General features: G+C 44.1%; 1 protein-coding gene across 2 annotated transcripts in view; it reads right to left on the bottom strand.

Moving 5' to 3' along the window:
• Window positions 1-11,320, bottom strand: part of LOC142582955 (interference hedgehog-like) — a 33,024-nt gene extending 21,704 nt beyond the window's left edge. The window contains exons 1-5 of one of the 2 annotated variants that reach the window (XM_075693115.1): window positions 11,154-11,320; window positions 3,834-3,919; window positions 2,707-3,009; window positions 1,472-1,618; window positions 763-906 (exon numbers count right to left, since the gene is read on the bottom strand). In XM_075693115.1, the coding sequence (XP_075549230.1) occupies window positions 763-906; window positions 1,472-1,618; window positions 2,707-3,009; window positions 3,834-3,912 (673 nt within the window). In that variant the 5' untranslated portion in view covers window positions 3,913-3,919; window positions 11,154-11,320. The remainder of the gene's footprint in view (window positions 1-762; window positions 907-1,471; window positions 1,619-2,706; window positions 3,010-3,833; window positions 3,920-11,153) is intronic. The other variant, XM_075693114.1, reaches the window with a different exon arrangement.
• Window positions 11,321-24,594: the final 13,274 nt, after the last annotated feature.

Raw genomic sequence — 24,594 nt, 5'->3', positions numbered from 1 at the left:
GGGGAAGGGGGGGGGGGCTTTTCTGGGTTTTTCAGCTCTTTTTCCTCTCTTGCAGCCTTGTACTTTGTTATGCACCTCAAGTACTTTTACTCACTGAATCTATATGTTACCAAATGGTAGGAACACATCTGCAAACTTTCACAAAGAGAACTTGACCAAGGACTGTGTTTTGAGTTCATTAATTTTAGCAGACAGTTATTGTATAAGTCAGCAGACAGAATGCTCGTTGCTCCAGTGAGGTATTCCACCAAACACTACATGACACAAAAGCGTAAAGAATCCCTGAATGTGAGCAATCAAGGCCGCAATCAAGGCTGTGAAAAGCGTGGAAAGGAATCACTACAATATAGCAGCCCAAAAATACAGCCCCCAGCCTTGGATAGTACTTAGTCACAGATTGGGCTGTGTCATAAATGGGGAGCGGGAATAGCTCTCGATCATCTGTTACCAACATTTGTTGAAAGGAAAACAAGGTATCACACAATGTAATTTTTTCACCTTACCACACGAACACCTTGTTCCTCAATGCCGTATAATGGCCTTATATTCAATACAATAATTAAGCAGTCCTGCAAGCTATCAATCTAAGTACTTTGCGAACCACTCATCTGACTCTGCCAGGCTGCCTTTTATGTACATTGCAAGACTGCAATGTCTTCTTTCATGTTCAAAGTGCACAGGATTATATAATACTTACACCACTTTGAATGCCCACTACATACAACTTCCTACAGCTGTGTAGACAAAAAAAAGCAGGCTCACCATGCACTGTGAGGTAGATCTTATGCAATGCAGTCAGCCGCTTTTTGATCAACGGATTATGAGCTGTACAGAAATAGACCCCCGAGTCCCATATTGTGCTTGATTGTATCTGCAGGTCTCCAGAAGGCATTATGTGGTGTCGGCCTGAAAAAAGAAAGAAATTAGGAGATTCTCAGCGCTATCGTGTGCAAGAAGTGCCAAGTCAGCGAGAGCCGTCAATCCTCTGCTGCAATTCTTTGGTGCTTTACTGGCTGAGGACACGGCTGCTATCCTCATACGCTCTACTGCGCTGGTCACTTAATACAGAGCCCAACCTCGATGCAGCTGGGAACACTTCCGCATCAGGCATACATTAAACACAGCCAATTCATTGCGAGTGTGCTCATCTCGCATCATTCTGTCGCTCTCTGCTAAGTTTGAGGTATCTGTACGTAGCACTCTTCTCATCAGGTACCTTTTATTTGTAACAGACAAAATTGTTGGCCGTTCATGCATGTAAAGTGCCTGTGCCTCAGAAATGTGTCCACAATTTATTATCTATGGTCACATGTGTTACAGGCCATATAGTGATTAGTGCGTTTGGTATGTGCGCTATTTCAATCTGTTCCGTCAAATTTTTAAATCCTGTCACTGAGTAAATTTTGAACAAATTGGAACATGCAGCGTGTAGAACACTTGGAAGGCATAATTGAAGGAAAAGGAAGCTCACCAACAGTTCTATTTACAGATGTCTTGTTAAAATGAAATTCTGAAACTGCAGGAGGAATGCTGTAAGGCAGTCTGCAGGGAACTACAGCAGTGTTGCCAGCAGTGACAGAAACATGAACATCCTCTTGTGGTGCAAAAGGTGTCAGAGCTGTTTAAAAGAAAAAAAAAAAGAAAAAAAAAAGATGAAGGGATGCTTTACTTGCAGTTTTGTTCACACTCCACAATGACAGGACCTGACATTGTAGTTAGTTGTGATGGTCAAAACTAACACAAAGAGAAAACGCCTTCTAAATCGGTAAAAGATTTCAAGAATAATTTCAAGAATATTTGCTGAACTGTAAGCTAGGCAAAACGAATGTAAGTTTGACAACCGGCAGCCATCTAAATACAGGTTCAAAATTAAGGTCTACATGCACAGTATACAGTGGTTTTATCAAAAAGAATAGTAAGGCTGTCCTGTGCAGTTTCTCACTGCTTTGAATAATTTCTAGCAAGCGGCTACGGTGGCGGCTTTTCCGTGTTTCAGTATCAAAAACAGATGTTTTCAATAGCTTTTTGATATCCAGGCACTCGTATTTAAAACATAAAACTTTGCAGGAAGGCTGATTTATATCTACACTACCTGTTCCTGTGCCTTTTTAAAAGTTTTTAAGTGATTCAAAATTTTGATGCAATTAGTATTTAAAGAGTGATCAGCTAGGCCTATTTGACGTAAAGAGAAGAAGTGGAGCTGGGAAGGCCATGTATTGTGTAGGGCAGACAAGTGGTATATAAGCATTACAGAATGGATGGCAAAGAAGGGAAGCACAGTTGAGGATGGCATAGAACTAGGGGGTGTGATAAATTTAGGAAATTTGCAGGCATAAGGTGGGGTCAGGTGGCACAAAAGAGGAGTACAGTTGACCCTCGTTATCTCATCTGACACAAAAATAACCTCAGTGTATCCTATATTCCTTATAAACATACATCTGTTACACTGTAATGGCAGTGAGACAATTTTTTATTTACTTCATGATATCCGATAATTCGCTATGTCCCTGTTCATTATATTAAGGTTCGACAGTAATTGGAGATTGCTGGAAGTGGCCTTCATACCGCAGTTTACATAAATTGGCTGATGACCATTATGATGATGAAGTTAATCCAAAACCATGCATTGCAGCGTTCTTCATAGCAAAACTACAAATCAGTCAAAAGCAATTAGTCAGTAGAAAGACTTGACAAGGAGGTGCTCACTGGCAACAATGGCAGTTGCCGGAGTGCTCATGATGAGCAGCTCTCCCAATTGGGCAGCACATTGGTATGAGTGGCGCGAATGATGTCCAGTTGTGTTGGCTGGTCTACCGCCAACCAGCACTTGCAAGCGGTGCTTAGACATCTTGACAACACCAGCTGACCCCTCGACCAGGCTACTGCCATTTTGCAGCCACAAGATGTCGGCCACCTTGGGTGACACTGAGCAGCGGAAAGAAGCCAGCTCGTGGTTCTCCGCATCGACAAACACCGAGCTTGGCTCCTCCACAAACTTGAGCTCTTGATCTGCAACAGATGTTGAGGCATAAAAATGACGCTTCTGGACATCTAAACAGGAAGGATGGGCTGGCTAGTGCTCTAGCAAACTCTTAAATATAATTACCATCACTGACGAGATGATGGACTAGAAAAGGAAACACAAGCGAAATAGTCACATTGTGGCCTAAGTATGTTTTATTCTAGACCAGGTATAATTATACAAACAACTCATTTCATCTTGAAGCTCAAAGCTTCCCAATTTTGATTTCAACTAATGTTTCTGAATAGCCGAAAGACACTCATTTCATAGAACAGAAAGACAGACAGAGCTGCCATCTTGAATTACGTACTGTCTAAGTCAATTAGGAAACGGGTATGTATTAACCCTATCACATTCACAAAATTGCAATAGTTAAGCTTCATACACTACATCTTTGTGCAACTTGTTACGAGACTAGACTGTATGTACAGGTGAATGCACAGGAATCCTTGAAAGCACTTTCACATTACAGCAGATAATTGAAATAAACAAATGACTTGTGCCAGTTGAAGTGAACAGCGCAAAGCACTTTTCCAAAGAGTAATTGTTTCAAAATGCTTTCATTTTCTCGATTCTTTGTTCCCAGTATATAAACTGCACGAACACAAGAACACAGACACACTTGGGCACTTCCAGTTTCAGAACCACTTTCTAATGAAGCATACTTTTGTCCAAACATGATGTCATAACTCGAGCCTGCGCTTTTGTGGATATGGTATTCATGTCAAACATGACGACTGTGCGAAGAATGCTAGGTTAAATTGCACATAGAGATCACTGGAAGCAAACTAAAGGAGCAGTAAAAGCATACCTTCTAAGATAAGGGCAGCAATGAGAAGGTGTGTGAACAGGTATAGATGAACTGCCCAAGTTAACAGCTGGAAGCCCATGATGTTCCTGAAAATGGGACGCCATCTTAATTTGTGTGAATATAGTACATACTAAAAGTAAATTGCAATCAGAAATACATGGGCACAAAGCCGAGCAAAACAAATACACATGCTGCAAAGTAGTACTTTCCAAGTGGAAGATGCAACTGTCTCATAATACAAACTACAGAGAAGTCCTAATCACCACCCGCCGCGGTTGCTTACTGGCTATGGTGTTGGGCTGCTAAGCACAAGGTCGCGGGATCGAATCCCGGCCACCGCGGCCGCATTTCAATGGAGGCAAAATGCAAAAACACCTGTGTGCTTAGATTTAGGTGCATGTTAAAGAACTCCAGGTGGTCCATATTTCCGCAGTCCCCCACTACGGCATGCCTCATAATCAGATAGTGGTTTTGGCATGTAAGGCCCCATAAATTTAATTTTTAAGTCCTAATCGCAACTTGTTGAAGACTGAAATTTTTATTTAACTTGAGTCCTGTGAGAGTGGTCCTTGCGTACATTTCTGGGAATCTGGGAACAGAGCAATGCTATCACTAAGTGCCTGACATGTTTGTTATGTGTGTATAGCTAAATTAAACGTGTTGCCTCTAATAAATGTTTCATTCACATGATTTGCCACTGCAGCTTAAAATTTATTAACACTGATTGCTGAAAACTTGGTGGAAGATGATAAAACTTCAATTTGAGACAAATAGGGTGAGTGGCAACATAGGCATTCCACGCATGCGTCCATGAATTAAAAATCAGGTCCATCATAGCCACATCTATTTTTATTAGATTAGTTTGCCATGCAGAATAAGAGAGAAACGAGAAGCAAGTCATAGATTGGGCATGATGCTGATTTATTTTGATTCAGTTACAGCTCCAATTTTCAGATGAATCGCTGCTTGCAATCCAATTAGCGAAATTACAACCTCGACTGCAATAAGACGTGCTACCTTAGTGATTGATGGCCATGCTCTCTACAAAAGCAACAAGCCCAATTATCTATTCCTCTTCATTACACCGTACTGTGAATGTATGAACACTCTACATAAAAATTTTTACAACACAGTAAGTAATCTGTTGTGCATTTAGACAAGAGGCAAACCGGCTGCAAGGGTTCAAATTCTCCTCTTACTACGGTTATTATCAGATTACATTTCCTGCTACTGAAATGCACTCTCACATAGATCTAGTACAAACCTAATTTTGTTAAGAATGAGAAAGCAACAGTATATTAACCAACAATAAACACTCACAAATTACCTAAGCCAGCTAATCAGCATTTACTACATCACTGATGGCATGACAAAAGACAGCCAAGTGACTTCTTATGATGCATTATACACGGCAGCTTTACATCATTATAATTTCTGACATTCACTACAGGGTCATTGTGGTGAAGACAGACATTGGCATTAAAGGGACCCCGAAACATTTTTGTAACTAATCAAAGAATGGCCTCATTATTAAAGTATGTCATCCCATGAATCTCATGTCCCAAAAATTTTTCGAATCCTTCAATTATAAGTGGAGTTACCGCTAGATACCCGGCTTCCTCTCTCTCATATTCTCCGCTAGCGTGCTGGGAGTTACACAGCGGAAAAGCCAAAAACAGAAATCTGAGGCCGAAAGTCAAGGGTCCCAGCGGCGAAAGTTGTCATCACGGCACCTCGTGGCGGCCGAGGTAGACTACACTACGCAGCTACGCGCAGTGCAAATTTTAAATTATTTTTGTCTTCTTGAGATTACGGACATATATATTTTTCATTTACTTAACTACAAATAAGTAATTATGCATTACTGAGAATATTCTCGCAATCGCGAAATCAGCCAATAGTGAAACCAACCACTTTCGATGACGACAATGCAGATGAGAGAGTAAGCGACTGCTCACTGCTTTTTACACGAGGTAGTAAATTTCCTGCTGAATGCAGTGCAATAATATTAGGCTCACAGGTTCACGGGAGCTTCATTAACAGATCGCCAATGTTTTTTTTTACAACATTCAAAAAGTGTTTCAGGACTTCTTTAAAGCTGAACTTGGCAATTTTGGCTTACACATAATATCACTATACTGATAGAAGTTGTGGCCAGTTCATATGTAGTTCAGGAGTGCCACACAGGATTGCTCTACACTGATTTCTTTTCATTCTTTGCATTAACCTGTAAATTGAATAGTGTAACCCTTAGACTACTGTTTTTTCCGACTGCTTAACCTCAGCCCCTGCAGGACTTTTTTCACGTGTTTGTTTAAGGCATTTCTTGCTACATAGAAACTGGTTCTCTCTCGTCGGTTTCTTTTGATTCAGAATTCATCAACAGCTCATAAATCTCTTCGTCGTATGGGCAGACCTGCTACACTGGTTCGCCATAGCTGCCCTCCCTAGCACCGAGACATTTCTCCACCTGCAGTCAGAACTTTAACTTACAAGTTCGTTACGCATTTACATGACCTTGCCATAGATGGCACAACAGGTGTGGAATGTTCTCTCTTGCACAAGCTGCTTCTGTAGAGGCAGAGAGTGCACTGAAAACACAAAAAGAGTATACTCAGGAATGGCAAGGGCTGTGCGACAGTGGGTGCTCAAGTTATCTTGGGCAGTGAAAGGATTAAGTAAATGACATCAGCTTGTATATTTTTAAAGGGAAACTCTGGCAATTTCTGGATGTCCACTGACCTTGATAAAATTTTCAATATATGTTCTTTTTCGCACTCCTGTGCCAAACAATATGACCACAAGTCAATTAATTTCCCTGAAAATGAATTTTAGGAATTGGCTGCACACTCCCAGCTCATGCCCACAGATGTATGACATTTTACTGGCCACCCTGTGTTTGTTATCTCAGAGTCTACACCGCCACTTCGCCCAGAAACGACGAAGCTGGCTCCTTTTTCTACGAGACAACAGTTGACAATCATCATTTTGACAGACGTGATGGTTGGTATTTCTCTCCATCTTGCTGCAGCACAATGCATTGATCTTGGGGCTCATCATCTGCTTTGCGTGGCGGTGGCAGGTCAAAAGCAAATGGCGATCCTTCAACATTCATATCGTCGCTGAAATCGACGCTGTCTGGTTTGAAAAAGACGGAAAAGCTCCCCTTTTCATCAGAAAACCGTCAGCTTCGTTTTTTTTTTGGTGTACCATGTGCACAGCACATTTGCATTACGGCAGTGCAGGATCTGATGTCATCATAGACATCACACGAAGCAGCTACCCATATCAGTTTTGGTACCTCGTTTACTGGTTACTTAAAATTATTGACGAGTTTCTAAGCAAACTGAACCACCTTACTGGTGGTAGGACTGTCAATGCCATTTGAATGTGACAATATCCTAATAATAAAAGCACTGGAGTTGCCGTTTAAGCTATTCGACTACGGACACTCCGACAAAGAAATACACCAAGCTAATTAAAAGCTGAGAATTAGAACTACTTAAATTGATTACTAGTAGAGCCAATTGAATAATTTTACCTAAGAAATCACTTGCATTGCTCCCCTCAAAAATTTTAAACAAGGTGCAGGATGTCTTTCTTTTTTTTTTTTTTTTTGACATAGTATGCACGGGCAAGTTATTCAGCCAACAAAGTGTTATGTACAGCTGACAGCAGACACTGACACTGTATGGTATTTCCAAAGTCATTTAATGTATTGCTTTATAATATCTTATTCAAATGCGGCACTTCCATTCGCGAGTGAGCCCGATTGAATTTCTTCATCGTGACCTTCGTGAATCGTGAATTTCTTGATCGTGATCTCCCTTCTGCAGCTTGTGCAAGGGAGCCACTTGTGATAGAAATCGGCTTGATTGCAAACGAAATTGCCTGTGGGAAACCTGTATCACTTCTTGTTCTTTACACTTAGCTATCGTGCCCTTGTCTTTATGACACCAGAACTACAATGGTAAACAGATGCAATGTTCCAGGCTCCCTGCTGTGTTCAATTAATTCTGACAAGATAGCACTGGCACAAGCTTAGTGTTCACTTTTTCTTGAGTGAATAGCCTGCACAATGGACAGTGATATCTCACTTGAAGAAAGATCACTTGAATGAACTTGTATAACAATCCCCATCTAGACCCCCTGCCCCTACTATTCTAGTCTACAGTAATTCAGTTCAATGAACTGAAGCACATGCAAAACGTTATTCATGCTACGTTCTTTCTTCTTACAATACCCAACGCCTAGCAGCTCACTTTACCTTTTGTCAATCCCCAAGCTTTCAGGACTATGCATCAAACCATGGCTCCCCTACAGTGTTTACACTATGGAACCTTTTTCTGTACTAAATATCAATATTTTTGTATCTGCACTAAGTATTCAATAAACTTCAAGCTTATATGCTGCAAGCCACTGACGTGGCTTTTCTTAATGGCTAGTGGCAGTCTCTCAGTGAGAGATGTATGCCAAAGTGACCAATAAAAAAAAAATATCATGAGAAGCCAACAAACACCGACACCAAGGACAACATAGGGGAAATTATTTGTGCTTAATAAATGGAACGAAGAAACGATAAATTAATGGAAATTAAAGTGAATAACGAGAGCTGTCGGAAAAGAATGTGCCTGTGTTGAAGAAGTGTGCCTGTGCTAAAGAAGGACTAATAAAAATATCTGCAGGGGAGGCTGTCCGTGAGGTGCACGGTTGCCTTGGCACACTTATCCAATTTTCAACATAAGCTGCACTCAATGCGCAAATGCAGCAGAAAGTAGTTCTTTTAAGGTATGTATTGTACATAATTTGCACAAAAAAAAAAAAAAAGTTGCGTGTACTTTTGAGCAATGCCAAACAAACATAATTGCTAAACTCTGTTTACTCTTTGTCTGCACAGTAAGCTCCTGCATAAAGCTTAATTGAGTAAACATTTTTCAATTACACCAACACTTCCTCATGCTTCTTAAGGTTAGTTCAAGTGAAGTGTTACTATATATATCTTGAGAAGCTGCTCACTCCTCCCCTCACTTTATTTTATGTGCATGCATGGAAATTCATGTTTCCTTAACATCAGATACAAAACCAAACAACCATTACTTGTAATTTTCAAAATTACTTAACTGTGTTAGAATGTTTTTTTTGGTATAATGAGTTTACAAGTGGACTATTATCTTGATATGTATGTCACTAGTTCTTTTCCATTATGCACATGAGTATGCATGACCTGTTGTGCCCGGTTTCAGTTTCGCACAATGCTGAATCAATGTGTACTGAATATAAGCGCTGTTATTTGCTGTCAACTATTTAGGTGGCCGTTGTGCCAAAACTGTTGGCTACAATCACCCTATTGCAGTTGTCTTGTTCCTTGTAAGTGAACGAAAAGTAGAGAAAACTGAAAGTCAAACACAGATAATTATACTTACAGCAGGAATATTTATTTCACTATATTTAGGTATCATGCCAATAATGAGCCGAAAAAAAAAGATATCTACCAGGGACAATGAAACAGCTTAAAATACAGGATCACTAATTGTCACTAAAGAAAACTTCACTAAAACCCTCTCAACAAACACAGAGCATGGCTGCAAACAAGCTTTTCAAGAAAGAATGGGTGCTGTATGACTGGCTTTCCAAATTTTCTAAATAAATTGTTGAGGAAAAAAAATAAGTGGAAAAAATAAACAAATTGCTGTTAAAGGAGTTTTGTGCCGTAGATGCATGTAAAAGGGCTTGTTGCAAAAAAAAAAAAAAAAAAATCAGTGGTTGTGGTGTAAAATATAGAACTGCTACATGACTACACTGCCAAAAACACCAAATGACAGACTACAAGCAAAAATCACAGGCTGCCATGCAGGCTTGTGCCGCAAAATTGAAAGAAAAGCTAGGCATTACCCATCTTTCCTGCACTGCTTCTATGTTTGTCGTCGTTCATACCTAAGAATTTCTTATGGAGAACAGTAACCAGACACTAACAGTCTGCTGTTGCAATACACTTTGTTAGTTTTGATTATATGAAAATACCAAACAGTTCCTTTTCGAATATGAATAGTTAGTGTGTAGTACTCGATTTGTATTCGAATATTTGCCCAGCTCTAATGAAAAGCAAACTGAGTATCATTAAAACTGCGCAAGTGTATTCTAAAGGGATACTTCACAGTAAGGCACCCAAATGGTAACAGTGCAATGACAAGGAGCAGTGTAAGAAAACTAACTATAGCATTCAATAAGAGGTCAACCACTTACTTCGGGTTATTCACACATATCACACATTTCTCTAGGGCATCATTTTTTTTTTTATTGGTTATCGAAGAGAAGCAGGAAAATTACATATTTATACAGTGAAACTGCAGAAAGTTCTTGGGTGCCAACATTTTCAAAAAATTTACAGTACTCAATATCCACAGCTGGCACAAATCTACTGCACCCAGCACACTATGCGTAAGAATGTCTGGGGTTACATAGTCGTGATGGGAAATTTCCCCGTCATTTTTTTTTCACAAATTTTGCGACTATTTAAGGTAGAAAAGTACATGACTGTAGTACCATCGGTAGCGCACCTGTCGCTCTTTGCACAGGCAACTTTCCCAACCCTAATTAATGCATTCTCTCGTACGTAAAATTAACCAACAGGCACATTTGACCTTATGGCTGGGCATACTTCAATATCTCGCCGTACTTATTGTGACGTTACTATCCTACAATTTATGGCTGATCAATGTACAAAATCCTATAGCGGTAAGCTTCCATGAAAAATGACAGCTTTAAAGTACAAAAAGAAGTCCCATCCTAAGTAATGTCTCTCTTCCTCTGCGGCATGCTCCGACTTGTTCGGCTACAGCTAGCGCGCGATTCCCTTACGGGACGTCCTACGCCCGCAAGCAACAAATGCAACGGTAAAGTTATAAAACGCCACCAGATACCGTATGATAACAGAAACTATCGAGATTAGTAGTGAGCAACTCCGTCCCGGAAATGGGTGCTTTGGGAGCCACTTCGCACTTCTTTAAATTTTCCTTTTTTTTTTCGCATCAGCTCTTTCCCGCTCCTCCTCAGTGTTGATGAACCCTTCGCGTGACAAATCACGTTATTCGATCTCAGCTGCGCAAGCGGCCGCTGACGCGATAGGGCGTGTTGCGACCGGCCCTCCTATTAGCGCAACTTTTGAAAGAAGCGCGGAACAAATTAGAAGACCCCGCTGTGCCGAAGCGGAACGGCACGCTCGCGCTTTGTTTACTTGCGCGACACCAAAGCTGCTGTTCGCAATGCGGGCTGCGAACTTCGCGCGCCGCGCGCACCGGACGCCTAACCGAAACGACTTGCCTTTAGCGGTGACATTAGGTAGTCCTGCGTCGTCCAGTCGACGATGGCGAAAATCGCTTCACGGCGCGCAGAAAGAGACGTCCCGCGAAGGGATCGCTCATCTTGAATGACGCTAGCTTCTTGATGCGGCCATCTTTGCCGGCCAGTCCTGGGCGAGGAGGAGTGACGCGACGGCGGCGGCGGGTTTTCGAGCGAGGATACTTTTCAAGAAGGGAGCGCGAGGAGGAGGGCGTCCGACAAGAAGAGGGGTTCAGAATTCCAAGGTTACAGAGGGTCAGCTGCTGAGCCGGCGGCGCGCCTCTCCCACCCAAGTCTCTCCCTTCGCCGTCGCCCATGGTGCATTCCTTCTGGGGAGAAAAGCAAAAGGCGTCTCGTCTGCCGGTCTCTATCAGATCTCCCCGCCGAGCAATGCGCGCTTGCGGCTTTAATGACTCGCAGCCACTTTCCCAGTCGCGGAGACATTGAACGGATGCTCATCTCATTTCAAATAGCATCGGCGCTCTCGCTGCGCCGTTGCATAGTTGCCGAAAAGCGCGCGACCAGCGTGGGAACTGCTACGCGCTATCAGCCCTGTTCTATCTTGAACCTGTCGGCTCGCGCGCGACGGATTCGCAGCTGCATACAAATGAGGCTGCGCGCGCCTCATTTCCTATTCGTGAACAATTCTGGATTAGTTGCGCTCGCCGCTGCGCTAAAGCTCTTCCGATCTGCCAAGTCTATTGGTAATTCCGACGTATGGAACTGCCTGCGCACTGCACGAAGCACGCATAAAAACGCGCGTTTGTATAACTCACCATCGCTCATCGCGGCTTGACAAAGCGGTATGCGGCACGCCTTGGCGCGGTGCGATTCTAATTTGCCTCCGTTGAACAGCATTCGTCAGATCGCCTGCATCAGTATAATTAATATACTTGTGCGAAAAGCGCTATAGTGGCCGTTCAAGTTAACTGGGAATTGTTATTACGGTTGACATAACGTTCAGCTTCAGCAAACCGCCGCTGGGACTAAGGGATGAGGGCAAAAATGTTTTCTTCATCAAAGAGAGATGAAATATTTATACCGAGACGGTCCTCGATTTAACGAACTTCAATATCTAACGAAATTTCGATTTCTCCAGAGCGTATCCACAGAGTGTGCATTATTCCCCTCCTTTTAGCAGGGTAACATAACAGCTCCGATTTTGAACAAACTGTTGGCAGACGCATGCACTACCTCCGCGAGAACGACTCGCCCGGAAGCGGCGAGCAAAATGCATTGACCGGTACCGTGCCGGCGCCCAAGCTGGGTGCGTTCCAAAGTTCGCGCACGTGCCCGTTCAGGAAGCACGTAAGCGGGAACGAACGTGGTGCCGTCTGCCCTTTCGCGCTGAACACGCAGGCTATCGTCAAATCATCGACGCTCCGCAGATGCTCGGGTGGGAGACCACCCGGCGAACGGGAGGCGTTGGCTTCCCTTATGCCGCGGAATAGTTAAGGTGCCAGTAAACGCAGTAAACGGTCACGCGCAGAAAAACGATCGACGGGCACAGCTAGGGCCGAAGGGCGTTGCTGCACGCGATCCGCTCGCTTCGACGTGTACGGCGAAGTTTAGCACAGCCGCGCTGCTTCTTTTTTCTGCCTCCGCAAGAAAGCATATATATATGGTATATGCGCGATCGAGGCACACGCATCGCGACGCACATGGTAATCGAAGGAGATGCTTTCAAGTGCGGCAGGAATGGTCGTAATACCTTTGCACTAAGTTTCCTGCTGCGCTGCATCGTCGTCCAGATATGCGGTTACGTGTGCTTAGAAGCGTGTCGTGTTTTTATCGCCTAAACGGATGCGGCCTGCGATGTTTACATCAATCACTCTTAGCGCTTTTGCAGTTTTCGCAAGAGAACATTAATCATTCACACCATGTTGAAGGTGATTCTGAAACGAATTTGTTCATGATGTCAACTAAACCACGAAAACTTCTATTGAAATAAGTCATGAGCTGCAAGTATTTTGTTAAATCAGTTGATTTAACGACATTATATTTACTGACTGAAACATCTATTTAAATAAGTTATGAGCTGCAAGTATTTTGTTCAATCAGCTGATATAACGACATTATTTACTGACTGTAGCGCATGCATATACAGTTTTTCTACCCGCCACGGTGGGCTTAGCGGGGGTCCTGCTGCACAAAGTCGTAGGTTCGATCCCTCATTCGCTACTAGTAAAATGTAATGACGGTGGATGAAAAGAAAAAAAGAAAAGAGTACCGCACACATTTTCCACTTTGACACTCGTGATGCTAACGCATTAAAAGAAGGAATGAAGGAGGTAAAAAACAAAAAAAAAGATTAAACAGACTAAAACGAGGAAGGCAGGACACACCTCAACTGGCCCACACAGAGTTCGGGCAGAGCAGACAAGAGTCTATTATACTGTGTGTAAAATTTCTAGAACAGATTTGTGAGCCTCGTATTGGCACAAAACATATTCCCTATTTCAGAGCTCTCTCTATAACGGGCATATAACAGCTGTACATGAAATACTGTTTGTTAAGTGCACTCTACGAGTGTCTTCTTGTTTTAACCGCGCTCGGGCCAGCTTAGATTGCTTTGTATGGCACTTTTACAGCTGCCAGTTTTCGTTCATTCTACAGAAAAAAGAAAAAAAAAACTTCCTATTGGAGAAAATGAAGGCCGTATACTATTCTTGAACTTCGCGTCCGAATATCAGCGTAGGCGGCGTGATATGTCGCAGATTTCTAAGTTATCGTACTTGGGTCATTTTGGCGCGCAATTAATTTCCAGAAATGTGCTAGTCATTGAGTCTTTGCTCTCGAGTGCATCCCTTTACAGAACCGTGGGGGCTGTCAAAATGCGTGACGTCACGTACGGAGAAATAGTGCGGAATATTCATGGCGGTGTCCCCACGGGTTTTTGCTTTTGCATCTTTTATGCCTCCCCATACCTTTTACGATGATAGCTAAAACATTATCTTGCGGCAAGAGTAGCCGTTTAGCTATTGCAGAGACGCAATTTACTAATATATATTGGCTTAATGTGACTCTTAACTAAACGCAACACTAAGTTTTACCTGGTAGATTAGTCCACAGGACCATACAGGACTATAGATATGCATTTTTAAGGGGAAAAGGTTGCTTTTCAGAGGGGAAAATTAGGGCTAAAGTTCCTCGTCCTTGAATTTCGCGCCTTAACCGCCACGCCGGTACCTTCGTGGCGGATAGTTGGGCCCTCTTGTTCAGAAAAAAAAGTTTACAAAAAGTATTAGGGAAGAATGTAATGCAATCATTGTTGATCAACTAACGAGTCCCGAACAGAGGGCGGCTAAATATGAGGTCACGATAGCGCGGGAATTTCAAGCTGGTCTTTCACTTACGCGTGCTTTTTCTGGCTTGTCAAGACTGTGCTCACGGCAAGACTGACGCAACTGGCAACCTATAGCTACAAGTGTAATTTACCGATAGGGTCAACATTTCTCTTCAATTTCGTATCCGGCGTCAACGAATCCATTCGCGATGACTGTGCTGTATAGACCCATCGAATTGTCGTGTCGTCGCATCAAACGTATGTCATAACTGATATCACCGTGGCGCATACCGAAAAAATTTGGAGGACGTTAGGCTTCGCCTTTAAGAGTGGAATGCGATAGCATTCAAAGATGCCCGGCTGCTTCTCGCGCTTCCCAGAAGCTGCATCTGACGTAACCGTAATGTTTACTGGGAAACGCTGGCGGCCGTGAACGGTGTGCAAGACGGCGAGCTTTCTGGTAGAAACGCGAATCTGGCATGGCATATAGCAAGGCGCGCTATATATATGTACTTAAACATACACGGACATTTTCGCTCACGGAAAACTCCGCCGACGCCCTATTTTCTGCGACACGAGGCTGTCAACGCTATCGCGATAAATGTCTGCAATATATTCCATGTGGTTCCCACTTGTGTCGCAATCCTGACGACATACCTGCAACCTGCCAATCTGTGAACATTAATAAAAAATTGTAAAAATCCTGCGGTCATAATCCCTAGGGTTCTTGCATTTTTTTAAAGCTTCAACCGGAGCGCGCACATTTTGTAGAATACACACACACGTTATTAGCAATTATCTAGAAGCAGCGTATAAACAGCGGCTAACTTGCAAAAGCTCCCAACTGCCAATTAAGGGGCTACTGTTTATAGATCATAGCGACTTCTTCGGCGACTGTACGTGTTGTTGCCGATTTCGCCTATTTCAGGAATATGTCTGGAACACCTCCGATTTTCTCGATCAGCGAACGTGATTTATTTTATCGTAAAGCTTCATTCATAAAACATTCGTAAAATCGTACAATCCCGAATTCGTAGGCTTTAGGAAAATTCGGGAGGATTGGCAAGTATGCGACGACGCACCACAGGCTTCACGGATTCTCTGCCTCAGTCAAGGCCGGGCTCAGCTCCTCACAAGCGCTGCTTGCTGTTGACCGATGCGCCTGGCTGTCGCCGCTCCACAGAACACCTATATAGTGTCAGAGAAAATGGCTGCTCGGTGTGCTAGGTCCAGCACAGCTCCTCCACCTCTCCCAGAAGGGAAGCTGTGAGCCGTCCGGATGGCCGAAGACGCCGCCAGAAAGCAAGGACAGGTGGCCGCCGTCTGAGGAACGGGGGGGACTGGGGCTCAACCCCCACCACCCCTGGACCCCATCAAGGACACAATAAAGTTTTATCTCTCTCCGCAACCAAGCTGCCCTTTTGGTGCTCCCTCCCCACCTTTATCTTCGACCTATGGATTTAGATTCGGAGTCACACTCATCCCTAGCTAAACTGCATGTTCCTGCGCGATCCGCTAGTGGCGTCGCTATCATGCCACTGCATATCCTTCGCACACGATATCGCTAATAAATTTGAAACTCCGATAAAGCACGACTCGATCGAATCTTCTGACGTTCGGCTTCCCCGCATGACACACTCGCTGACTATAGGAGTCAGCGTCGTAATCATGCAGCTAGAGTGAGCCACCCTAACGCAGCTACAACGAGCGGGCGCGGTGACGATTTATTGACATCCCCTTCGAAAAGGGGTGCCGACAAGCAGTCACCCAACCTGCTTGAGTCAATCAACTACTCTACATCTATGCGGAAGCATTACCATCAAAGTGGAGGAAAAGAAGTGTGCGCGCGTATGAAGTCAGTCACGTGGTAGAGCGGGGCGGGAGCTTAGTATATATATATATATACAACCCTTCTTATGCGAAACCGATTCACTCGAATTATCGCTTTATTCGAACTTTCGCCCGGTCCCGACCAAAACGCACATATTTTAAAACCAGATTACCCGAAGCATACCGATAAGCTGCTCCTCTTAGAGAGGACCGTCAAAGGGTGCATGTGCACTCACGGCAACATCGCCTGCGCACCCATTCCCTCCATGCTGTGCCCGCGTTTTACCAGCGGCGAACAGGTACGCACTCTCGGCGGCGCTCAGCTACTTTGGCGACTAAAGCCCAGACAACACGTACACACGCAAGCTCGCGTATACGCGGCTTACGAGCAATGGTGGTTTGCATCCACAAAGACGCGTTTTCATGCGCGCAACAGCACACGTTCATGGGTTCACTCATAGACGCCTTGGAAGACGCCATTTCGTACTGTTAGTGTCTCAAAATGCTTAGATATGTATGAACGTAATTGTTACATTTTTAGAACTGTTAGATCAGCACAAAAAAAAAAAAAGGAATTAAGCACTTTCTTGCATGGTATAAATCTGCTTCACTGACAGTTGATTAGGCAGGCGTTGTGCCCCTTCCGGTGGCAGTTGCCAGCTTGCTCCTCGCTTTCCCTTTCCTGTTAATTGTATATATGTGTTCAAAAACAAATGACAGTTGAATGTACGGCGTCGTAGCCAGGCGCGCCGACGCCAGGCAGCCAAGCGCGCTATAACAGAGAGCATGAATCTGTTCACCGAGATTGCGCCGCGTTTCGACGCGTACGAGCCATGCCGCACTGTCTGCACATGCGTGGGGGCGTGGACGCTAGCTTGCGTGCGTCCGCAAGCGCAAGTGTGGTGCGGGCTTAAGCCTCATGAATATACGGTAGCGGCATTCCTTCGCTCCTAGCTGGCCTCTCCTTCTCGACGCACGCGCCTTCCCTCACCGCTCGCCCTCAGCTTATTATTGCGATGGACACTCCAGGCGAATTGACAGTCGTCGCCGTGATGTTCCGTATAAAGTCTGATGGCGGCAACATCGCAGCAGCGCTCCATATTGGCAGTAAGCTCCACAACTGGAAAAGCTGACGCCACCGTCGGCGTGACGTGGCATGAGGGATCACGTGGACACAGCGGCCGTGTCGGCTGCTTAGGAAGCGCCGAGGCGAGCTGAAAACGAAAGTTTCAAGTCCCACCTGCGCCACGGTTCTGATTAAGTGGTGAGGTTTAACCGCCTTGGGTGTCAACTTGACAACATCTGAAACTACTATAATAGGTAGTGGCTGCCTTTGGAGGCGTGCAGCATGGTAGGCTACTGCTTGGTGCCGCAGTGCCGGATGTACGCAACGGAGCGCGATGTCAGCCTTATTCACACGTAACCGCAGGGATAGGAGCTGCGTGAAGCTTGGCTGGCGAAATTTAGAACCGGCAGACAGCCATAGACTACAACTCGGGTATGCTGCAAGCACACACGCGAGGAAGATTTCTGCTACAGCGCCGGGACTGCGCGATGTTCGGCGAGTATCTGAAAACGCGCACCGAGACGCTCGCCCGCGCCCGCTGCCCTGCTAATGGCAGGACGGTTTGGTCTATGAATGTGTTGATGCTAGATACTGGCAAGTTCACTGGAACGGAAAGGGAGTGGTAAGACGCACATTAAAGAAAGCCACAGCATATGGTCAAGTTTGTGTTAAGAATTAATGCACTGGATTACGAAAGAGAAGCAGAGGGAAATTACATGCTGAGAAGGCCGATAAACATACAGTGCAACGCACTGTATGTTGAAATGTCCAAGAATTTAGAAGACAGAAAAAGATTGAATCGTCGTGACGGCACAAGTAGCCGTAGGCGTCGAAGTCTCTATAACGAAATTATTTTTGGACAGTTCTGATAGCGTCCACGCAACAATGGTTGCTAGTGTACTGTCAAATGCTCATATGCTGCGGCCTAAAGCTCACAGCACAGTGCAAAATCGCGCTGACAGCGAAAGCAAAACGTGTGCGGACATGCAGATGCGCAGTCGGTCACTGCGAACCCGTGCGATCGCCGCATTGAGGCTTCATTCTGTTATGCCCCATTTGTTTATACAGACAGCCTACTATAAGAACATATTTCACATAGTTTACTTTCACCGTTTGCCTACCTTTCATGCAAGAAGCCGGTTTGGCAGACTCCTTCGTGGGGACTACGCGCAGTGGCGTTCAATGTACGTATTCGGTAAAGAGATAGCGCCTGTAAACGATTCTGTGCTTTAAGTTTGCCGAAGATTATTATATCGACAGTCAAAAACTTCCCTCGTTTTGAGAGTACCTACATAAATGTCCAGGAGGGCTGCCACATGGTGTTTTTATTGAGCACCGTAAGCGAAACCTACGAAGAGCGCGCCGCGTGATCCCTCATACTATGCAAGAAAGGCGTTTCCGACAGATGGCGACTTCGTAACTCCTTGCCCCCAATATGGTACCTGTAAGAAAGCTTGCGAGGGTAAGCCGAGAGGGATAGTGACTTGATGCGGCAGTGTCTCCTCGCGCTCACAAGTTGCGCGCCAGTTGCTGAATATTGTTGTGGAATGTGGAGAATGCTGTTTAAATCATGGATACAGGACCTCAAAGAGGTGCAACATAATGTTAACGCATTTTCCTCACATTTACCGTTAAATAGCCAGTAAAATTTCAATGCGAATCATTCTTTGCAAACTGAAATCGAGGGTTCGACGGAAGCACGTCTGGTCGGGATGAAGCATTGAAGAAATAAAACGAAGGACCCCGACCAACATAGAAGTGCTAAAAATGAAAAAATCTAAAAGACGTTTCGGCTTCGCTACGGAAGCCTTGTTCACAATGGGATGACGGAAGGATGACGGAAGACCACGCCGGGAAACGATTCTCTCGGAAACGATTCTCTCGGAAGCCTGTCCTTACCGCTCGTCGGCGGTAAGGACAGGCTTCCGAGAGAATCGTTTCCCGGCGTGGTCTATAAGATACCCTGCGCAGATTGCGACTACGCATACATCGGTGAATCGGGCAACTTCAAACAGAGACTGAGGCAGCATCAGAAAGATGTCGAAAAGAAGCGTACAGTGTCGAATGCCCTTGCCGAGCACACGGATGCAACGGGCCACAATATCGACTGGGATCGCTCGAGAATTATCGGCCAAGAAAGAAACCAAAAATCGCGTCTGTATCTGGAATCACTGGAGATACAAAAAACACGTCACACGCTTAATCAAAATGAGGGAACCCTCCCCCCGTCATACACGCGCTGCTTACGTCACGTTCTAAAGCATACATAAGCTTCCATGAACCTTCCGTCATCCCATTGTGAACAAGGCTTCCGTAGCGAAGCCGAAACGTCTTTTAGATTTTTTCATTTTTAGCACTTCTATGTTGGTCGGTGTCCTTCGTTTTATTTCTTCATTCTTTGCAAACTGCACGCGTTTTGAGTGGCTTATATCTATGGCCCTCTACGTCAGAGGGGCTGGTACCTCCCAACTTGAGCTGCTTTGCCAGCATGATTGCGGCATCGTCGTCATTCGACTCTTGCTTGGTTCTCGTGCGTGCTGAGACAGCTGGCGTGCGTAAAAATGATCTGGGCATGTTGGTTACACAACACCGGGTGGTGGTTACCCCCGTACGAGGAGCGATTCAAAAGCTATTTTCCCACCCCGAGCATGCCAACCAGCCTCTGACGCTCGCAGAGAAGCTCTTGGAAGGCCGCAGCTTCATTGAGAAATGCATCAACTTGAACACAGCATTACTCAGAGGCTTACTTGAGCAGCTCGAGGATGGCATACTACTGGGGTACTACTTGGCGCAGAGTGAGGGGAATGCATTCTAAATGATCAAGTAGTTAGGAGAGTCCACATTCTCTCCGACTCTCAGGATGTCCGAGCTCCACAATGAGCGCCTGCTCAAAGTCATAGACACAGTCAAAGAGCCGGTTGAGGCACACTGCCGCAGGGTCGATGCCATAGCCAGCAACCTGCAAAATGATTCGCATAACTTCATTCCCACAGTAAGTGGGCATAATATTTTATGTCTAGCATTTTGTCTGCCTCCTTAATACCTCCTCTTCCTTAGAACCTCTAGAAGATACAGTGCGTTCCGACTCCAGTGCCCCCCAATGGGGTGTGTATAGCCCTGGACACTCGGCAGCTTGCTTCCTCTTAGGTGGTGAAGCAGCGGCGCTCCTAGACCAACCGTGCTCTCATCAGTGTGCATTGCGGGACTACCACTTGGTTTTGGAGTGTGTAACCGGTACGAGCAAACACGGTCACTAGGACGCACTTTCGTTCGCAGGACTGTACCCAGGAACAACTTAACCCTCGGAGCCCAGCATGAGCAAACATCATTCATTTGGTGTTGCCATGTGGCGAGTCGAATGTCTCCATTCCTCAGTGTGTCTCATTGAAAACCAGTCCATATATTTTGGCCAGTTAAATAAAAGGAATAAAAATTGTAGATCCCATGTGCTGCGGGAATCAGTGTAAGCTTTAATTGGTGTTTGTGAAGAACACTGTTTTTGTTTATTGACCACTTTCAAGTATAGAGCACACTTCCAAGTTGGACACGTTATCAGAGGAAAACGCCTAGGTCAACATAAAGTTGTGGCACTCTAACAAGTGGACACCAATCATGACGACCATGGAACGCCTGTGGGAGAATGATGACACATGAACGACCATGGCTGCAAGATGACGGCTGCATGACGACAAGGGGATGAAGATGCTGGCTTGGTGATGGCATGGCAACAATCGGACGTCGAAATTGGAATAATGATGATGGAACGAAAGCAACGGCACCACGGCGACGATACAACCACGAATGCATAACGACTCCATGACGACACAATATACTGTCGATGGCATATGACGACTCAATTAAGCGATGAAAGCGGCATGACGACAACATGGCAACAATGGGATGACAATTCTGAAATGATGATGGTACGACAATAAAAGCATGACGACAATGGGATGACGACTTTTTTAGGATGTTGAAATGAAAACTAAGGCATCACTAACCATGGTAAGACCTCGAATGTATGACTGTACAACAATGTACGACAATGGCAGCATGATCACGTTGAACCGACGACGGTATGACGACGATGGAGACTGACATTATGGGGGTGGTACGAGAAGGACGGCGTGACAGAGTGGTACTGGACAGTCGTGCAAGACTGCCCATTCATATGCGTATTTACAAATATATTTGTTGAGATAGTGACTGACTCAACTGCCCCCAGCAGCCACGCAATATCCCGGGAGTGTAGGCAAATAAAGTAGCGCTTTAAAAAGGCCCACTTTATGCGACTGCACTACTGTGTGCATCCCATTACCAAAAAAAACCGATACCGGAGGTTGCTAGATTTTAGCACATTCACACATTTTCTAAACATAGATGTGCTTATTGCCTTGTAAAAAGCTTTTCAACACTTGTCAATTTAGTTCTTAGCCAGTTTTCTACTGAATGAGTCACTTCTGACAGGCTACACAGAAAATGCTCCCAGCACTGCTCTTAACCAAATTTGCCCATTTCATTTTAGCATTCTGGTTCATAGCAATATTTACCAATTAAAGTATATTTTGTACAGGTTACAACTTTACCACTGCACTAGAATTTTCTCATAAAATGCCTCAATTTGAACAAACTTGTTTTTCAAACATTTTAATTTAAACTTCAGGAAAATACTAGCAAAACAAGTTTGTTCAAAGCAAGGTTGTATTTTCGTGTTAAGTTTCAGAAAAATACTGCATGCTGGAATGCTGGAGCCAAATCATACCTGCATGAAGCAGCTGAATATTGTGTTTGCTTGACTTGTCTTCAAGCTTTGTGAAGGAGGCAGAAAACAATTTGCAGAAGTTCGTGTCACTACACCAGACATTAAGTCAAACCAAGCACCAACTAAATGTGCCTTAGCTAGAATTGTCTAGCAACAAGGTGCAAGGAAGCCCTAAGAGAAGATATGTACCCCAGTGTAGATGAATGTGCAGTTTCATTTTCAGTTGCTAACCAGAAGGTAATTTACACACACACACACACACACACACACACACACACACACACACACACACACACACACACACACACACACACACACACACACCAGGTCATATATCTTTATGGAAACATTCTGTGGCAGATATTGCAACTGTCGCATCAGCTGGATTACTTAGAGGTGAACATTACTGCAAGACAAATTAACAAACTTTCACTTTGTAATTATTCACTTTATCAACACTTATCAACGATCAGTCATATTCAATGTTGAAGGGACAATATCAAAATTTTCAGCTTGAATTACACATTGCAAGTTAAACCGTACATTCCCTTACGTGGCAAGCCGACAAAATTTATTTGAGCACATTTAGTGCAGTAGAAAATTTGTGTTTCAGATTTTCATGCATTGAGCGTATTCTAGAAATGGACTGCGTTTTCTTGAGATTGTTACACTATTTCCGTGGGCCGATCTTGACGGTACCTTTTCTTCTCACCTTAATCACCTATTCAGTGTCTAACCTTCAATCACTTTCAGTGCGGCAGAAGAATGAGCCATTAAAGTTACTATACTGCCTTTTCAATTCATTATACTACCTCTCCAATACAGGTCTTTTAACTAGTGCCAACCCATATTTTATTTGAAGTCACCATGCTTTAAACCTCGCACCTTTCTACTTGTGCACTGACATATTCAAATAGTTTTTTTTCCATACACTATTGCTCATTGGAATTCATTACCTGGCACTATTCCGTCATTATCAGAATTCCTGAAAGCCCTACCATAATTGTATAACTAGACATGTTATTGTGTTATTGCCATGGCGTTCACACCAAGTGTTTTTCTGGCTTCGCATATTTTTTTCTTTTTTATTATTCTTGTACACTATGTGGCTTGTACTTACTAGTCAATGTGTGCATGTTTACTTTCTGCCCAATCCTGCTATAGCCCAGCAGGGATGAATAAATATATAAATAAGTAAATAAACAAATAGCGCAGTCTAAAAATCGGCAAAAATAGCACAGTAATATGGTGGTAAGGGTAGAGTTCTTGCATTGTTCCCTCGTGACAGCTCGGGTTTTCAGACACCGTCGTTGAGACACTGCTCCTATGGCCGCAGACACTGCATGGGGGTCTGAACTGGCCCTTGAGGATGTGGCACTCGAAGTACTGGCTGGCTCCCACATACTGGTAAGGCATGGTGGAGCGCTAGCCATAGCACATAGTGCCACAAATATCTAACTCCTAAGCAAGCTGAACACATTCTTGATATGAACCAGGGTTGGTTCTTCATTTTGTATTGCAGTTAAACGATACAGCAGTCTGGAACACTGGCAGGTGACAATGTGTGTTGTGTGTGGTCAAATGTGCACAGCATACGTGTGGTTTCATAAGTGCATCTAGGCAGTTAGTCTTTCGACTGTGTTTTTATTACATGAAAGATGTGACAATGCAACGGTGACACCCCTGCTGTTCCACGCGGTGCCAGATCGTGCAGAGCAAGGAGAGTCCACATGGCACATACATGGTTTCAGAATGTTTTAGAGCAGATTATGTAATGGGGGCCGCACACTTGTTGCTGTCATGCAAACGATGCCAAAGTTGTGGTCACTTTTGGTGGGAGTTTAGAGGCAGAGATTTCAAATTGAAAATTTAGGTTAAAATTTGCCCCGAGAGCCCCCTTTATTTGTGTCCGTATGACCATATAGGCCCCCCTACTCCCAATTAAAATGAAGTGAGAATATTTGGACAATCATGTTATGGAATCTTCCAACAGCATTCCTCAAGATATTAAGACATATTTCTCAAAACTGGTGCCAAGTACAGGATGTGCTAAATGGATATTACTTCATTAATGCTCAGCTTCAGTTCCACAATTGCAACATGTGTTATAAGGCAATATAATTTGTAAAATTACGTTAATTGGCTGAAATAACTTTAATTATGTCTGGAAAATAATGTTCACCTTTTGAAGTCATCCAGCTGATGTGGCAGAATATCAATATATGCCACAGGAGATATTTATTTAACATTGTTATGCGAACGAAGGATTGAGACTGGAGACTATTTAGAAAGTATATTTACAAGGTGTAGCTGCAGCAATGGCCAGTTCAGCCGACAGCTTGAGAGCCGGAGAGCGTTCGTCATACATATTCATGGTTCTAAAGAACGAGCATGACCTCCCAGAGCATCCAGCAAGGAACTAATGAATTCCAGAGCAGTCCTTTAAGCAGCAATGTGCGTTCACTAAAGTTCTACAGTA

The sequence above is a fragment of the Dermacentor variabilis genome, chromosome 5, assembly GCF_050947875.1.
Source record: "Dermacentor variabilis isolate Ectoservices chromosome 5, ASM5094787v1, whole genome shotgun sequence".
NCBI lineage: Eukaryota > Metazoa > Arthropoda > Arachnida > Ixodida > Ixodidae > Dermacentor > Dermacentor variabilis.
Note: the sequence above shows the minus strand (reverse complement) of the source record. Positions and strands in the feature narration are given on the sequence as shown.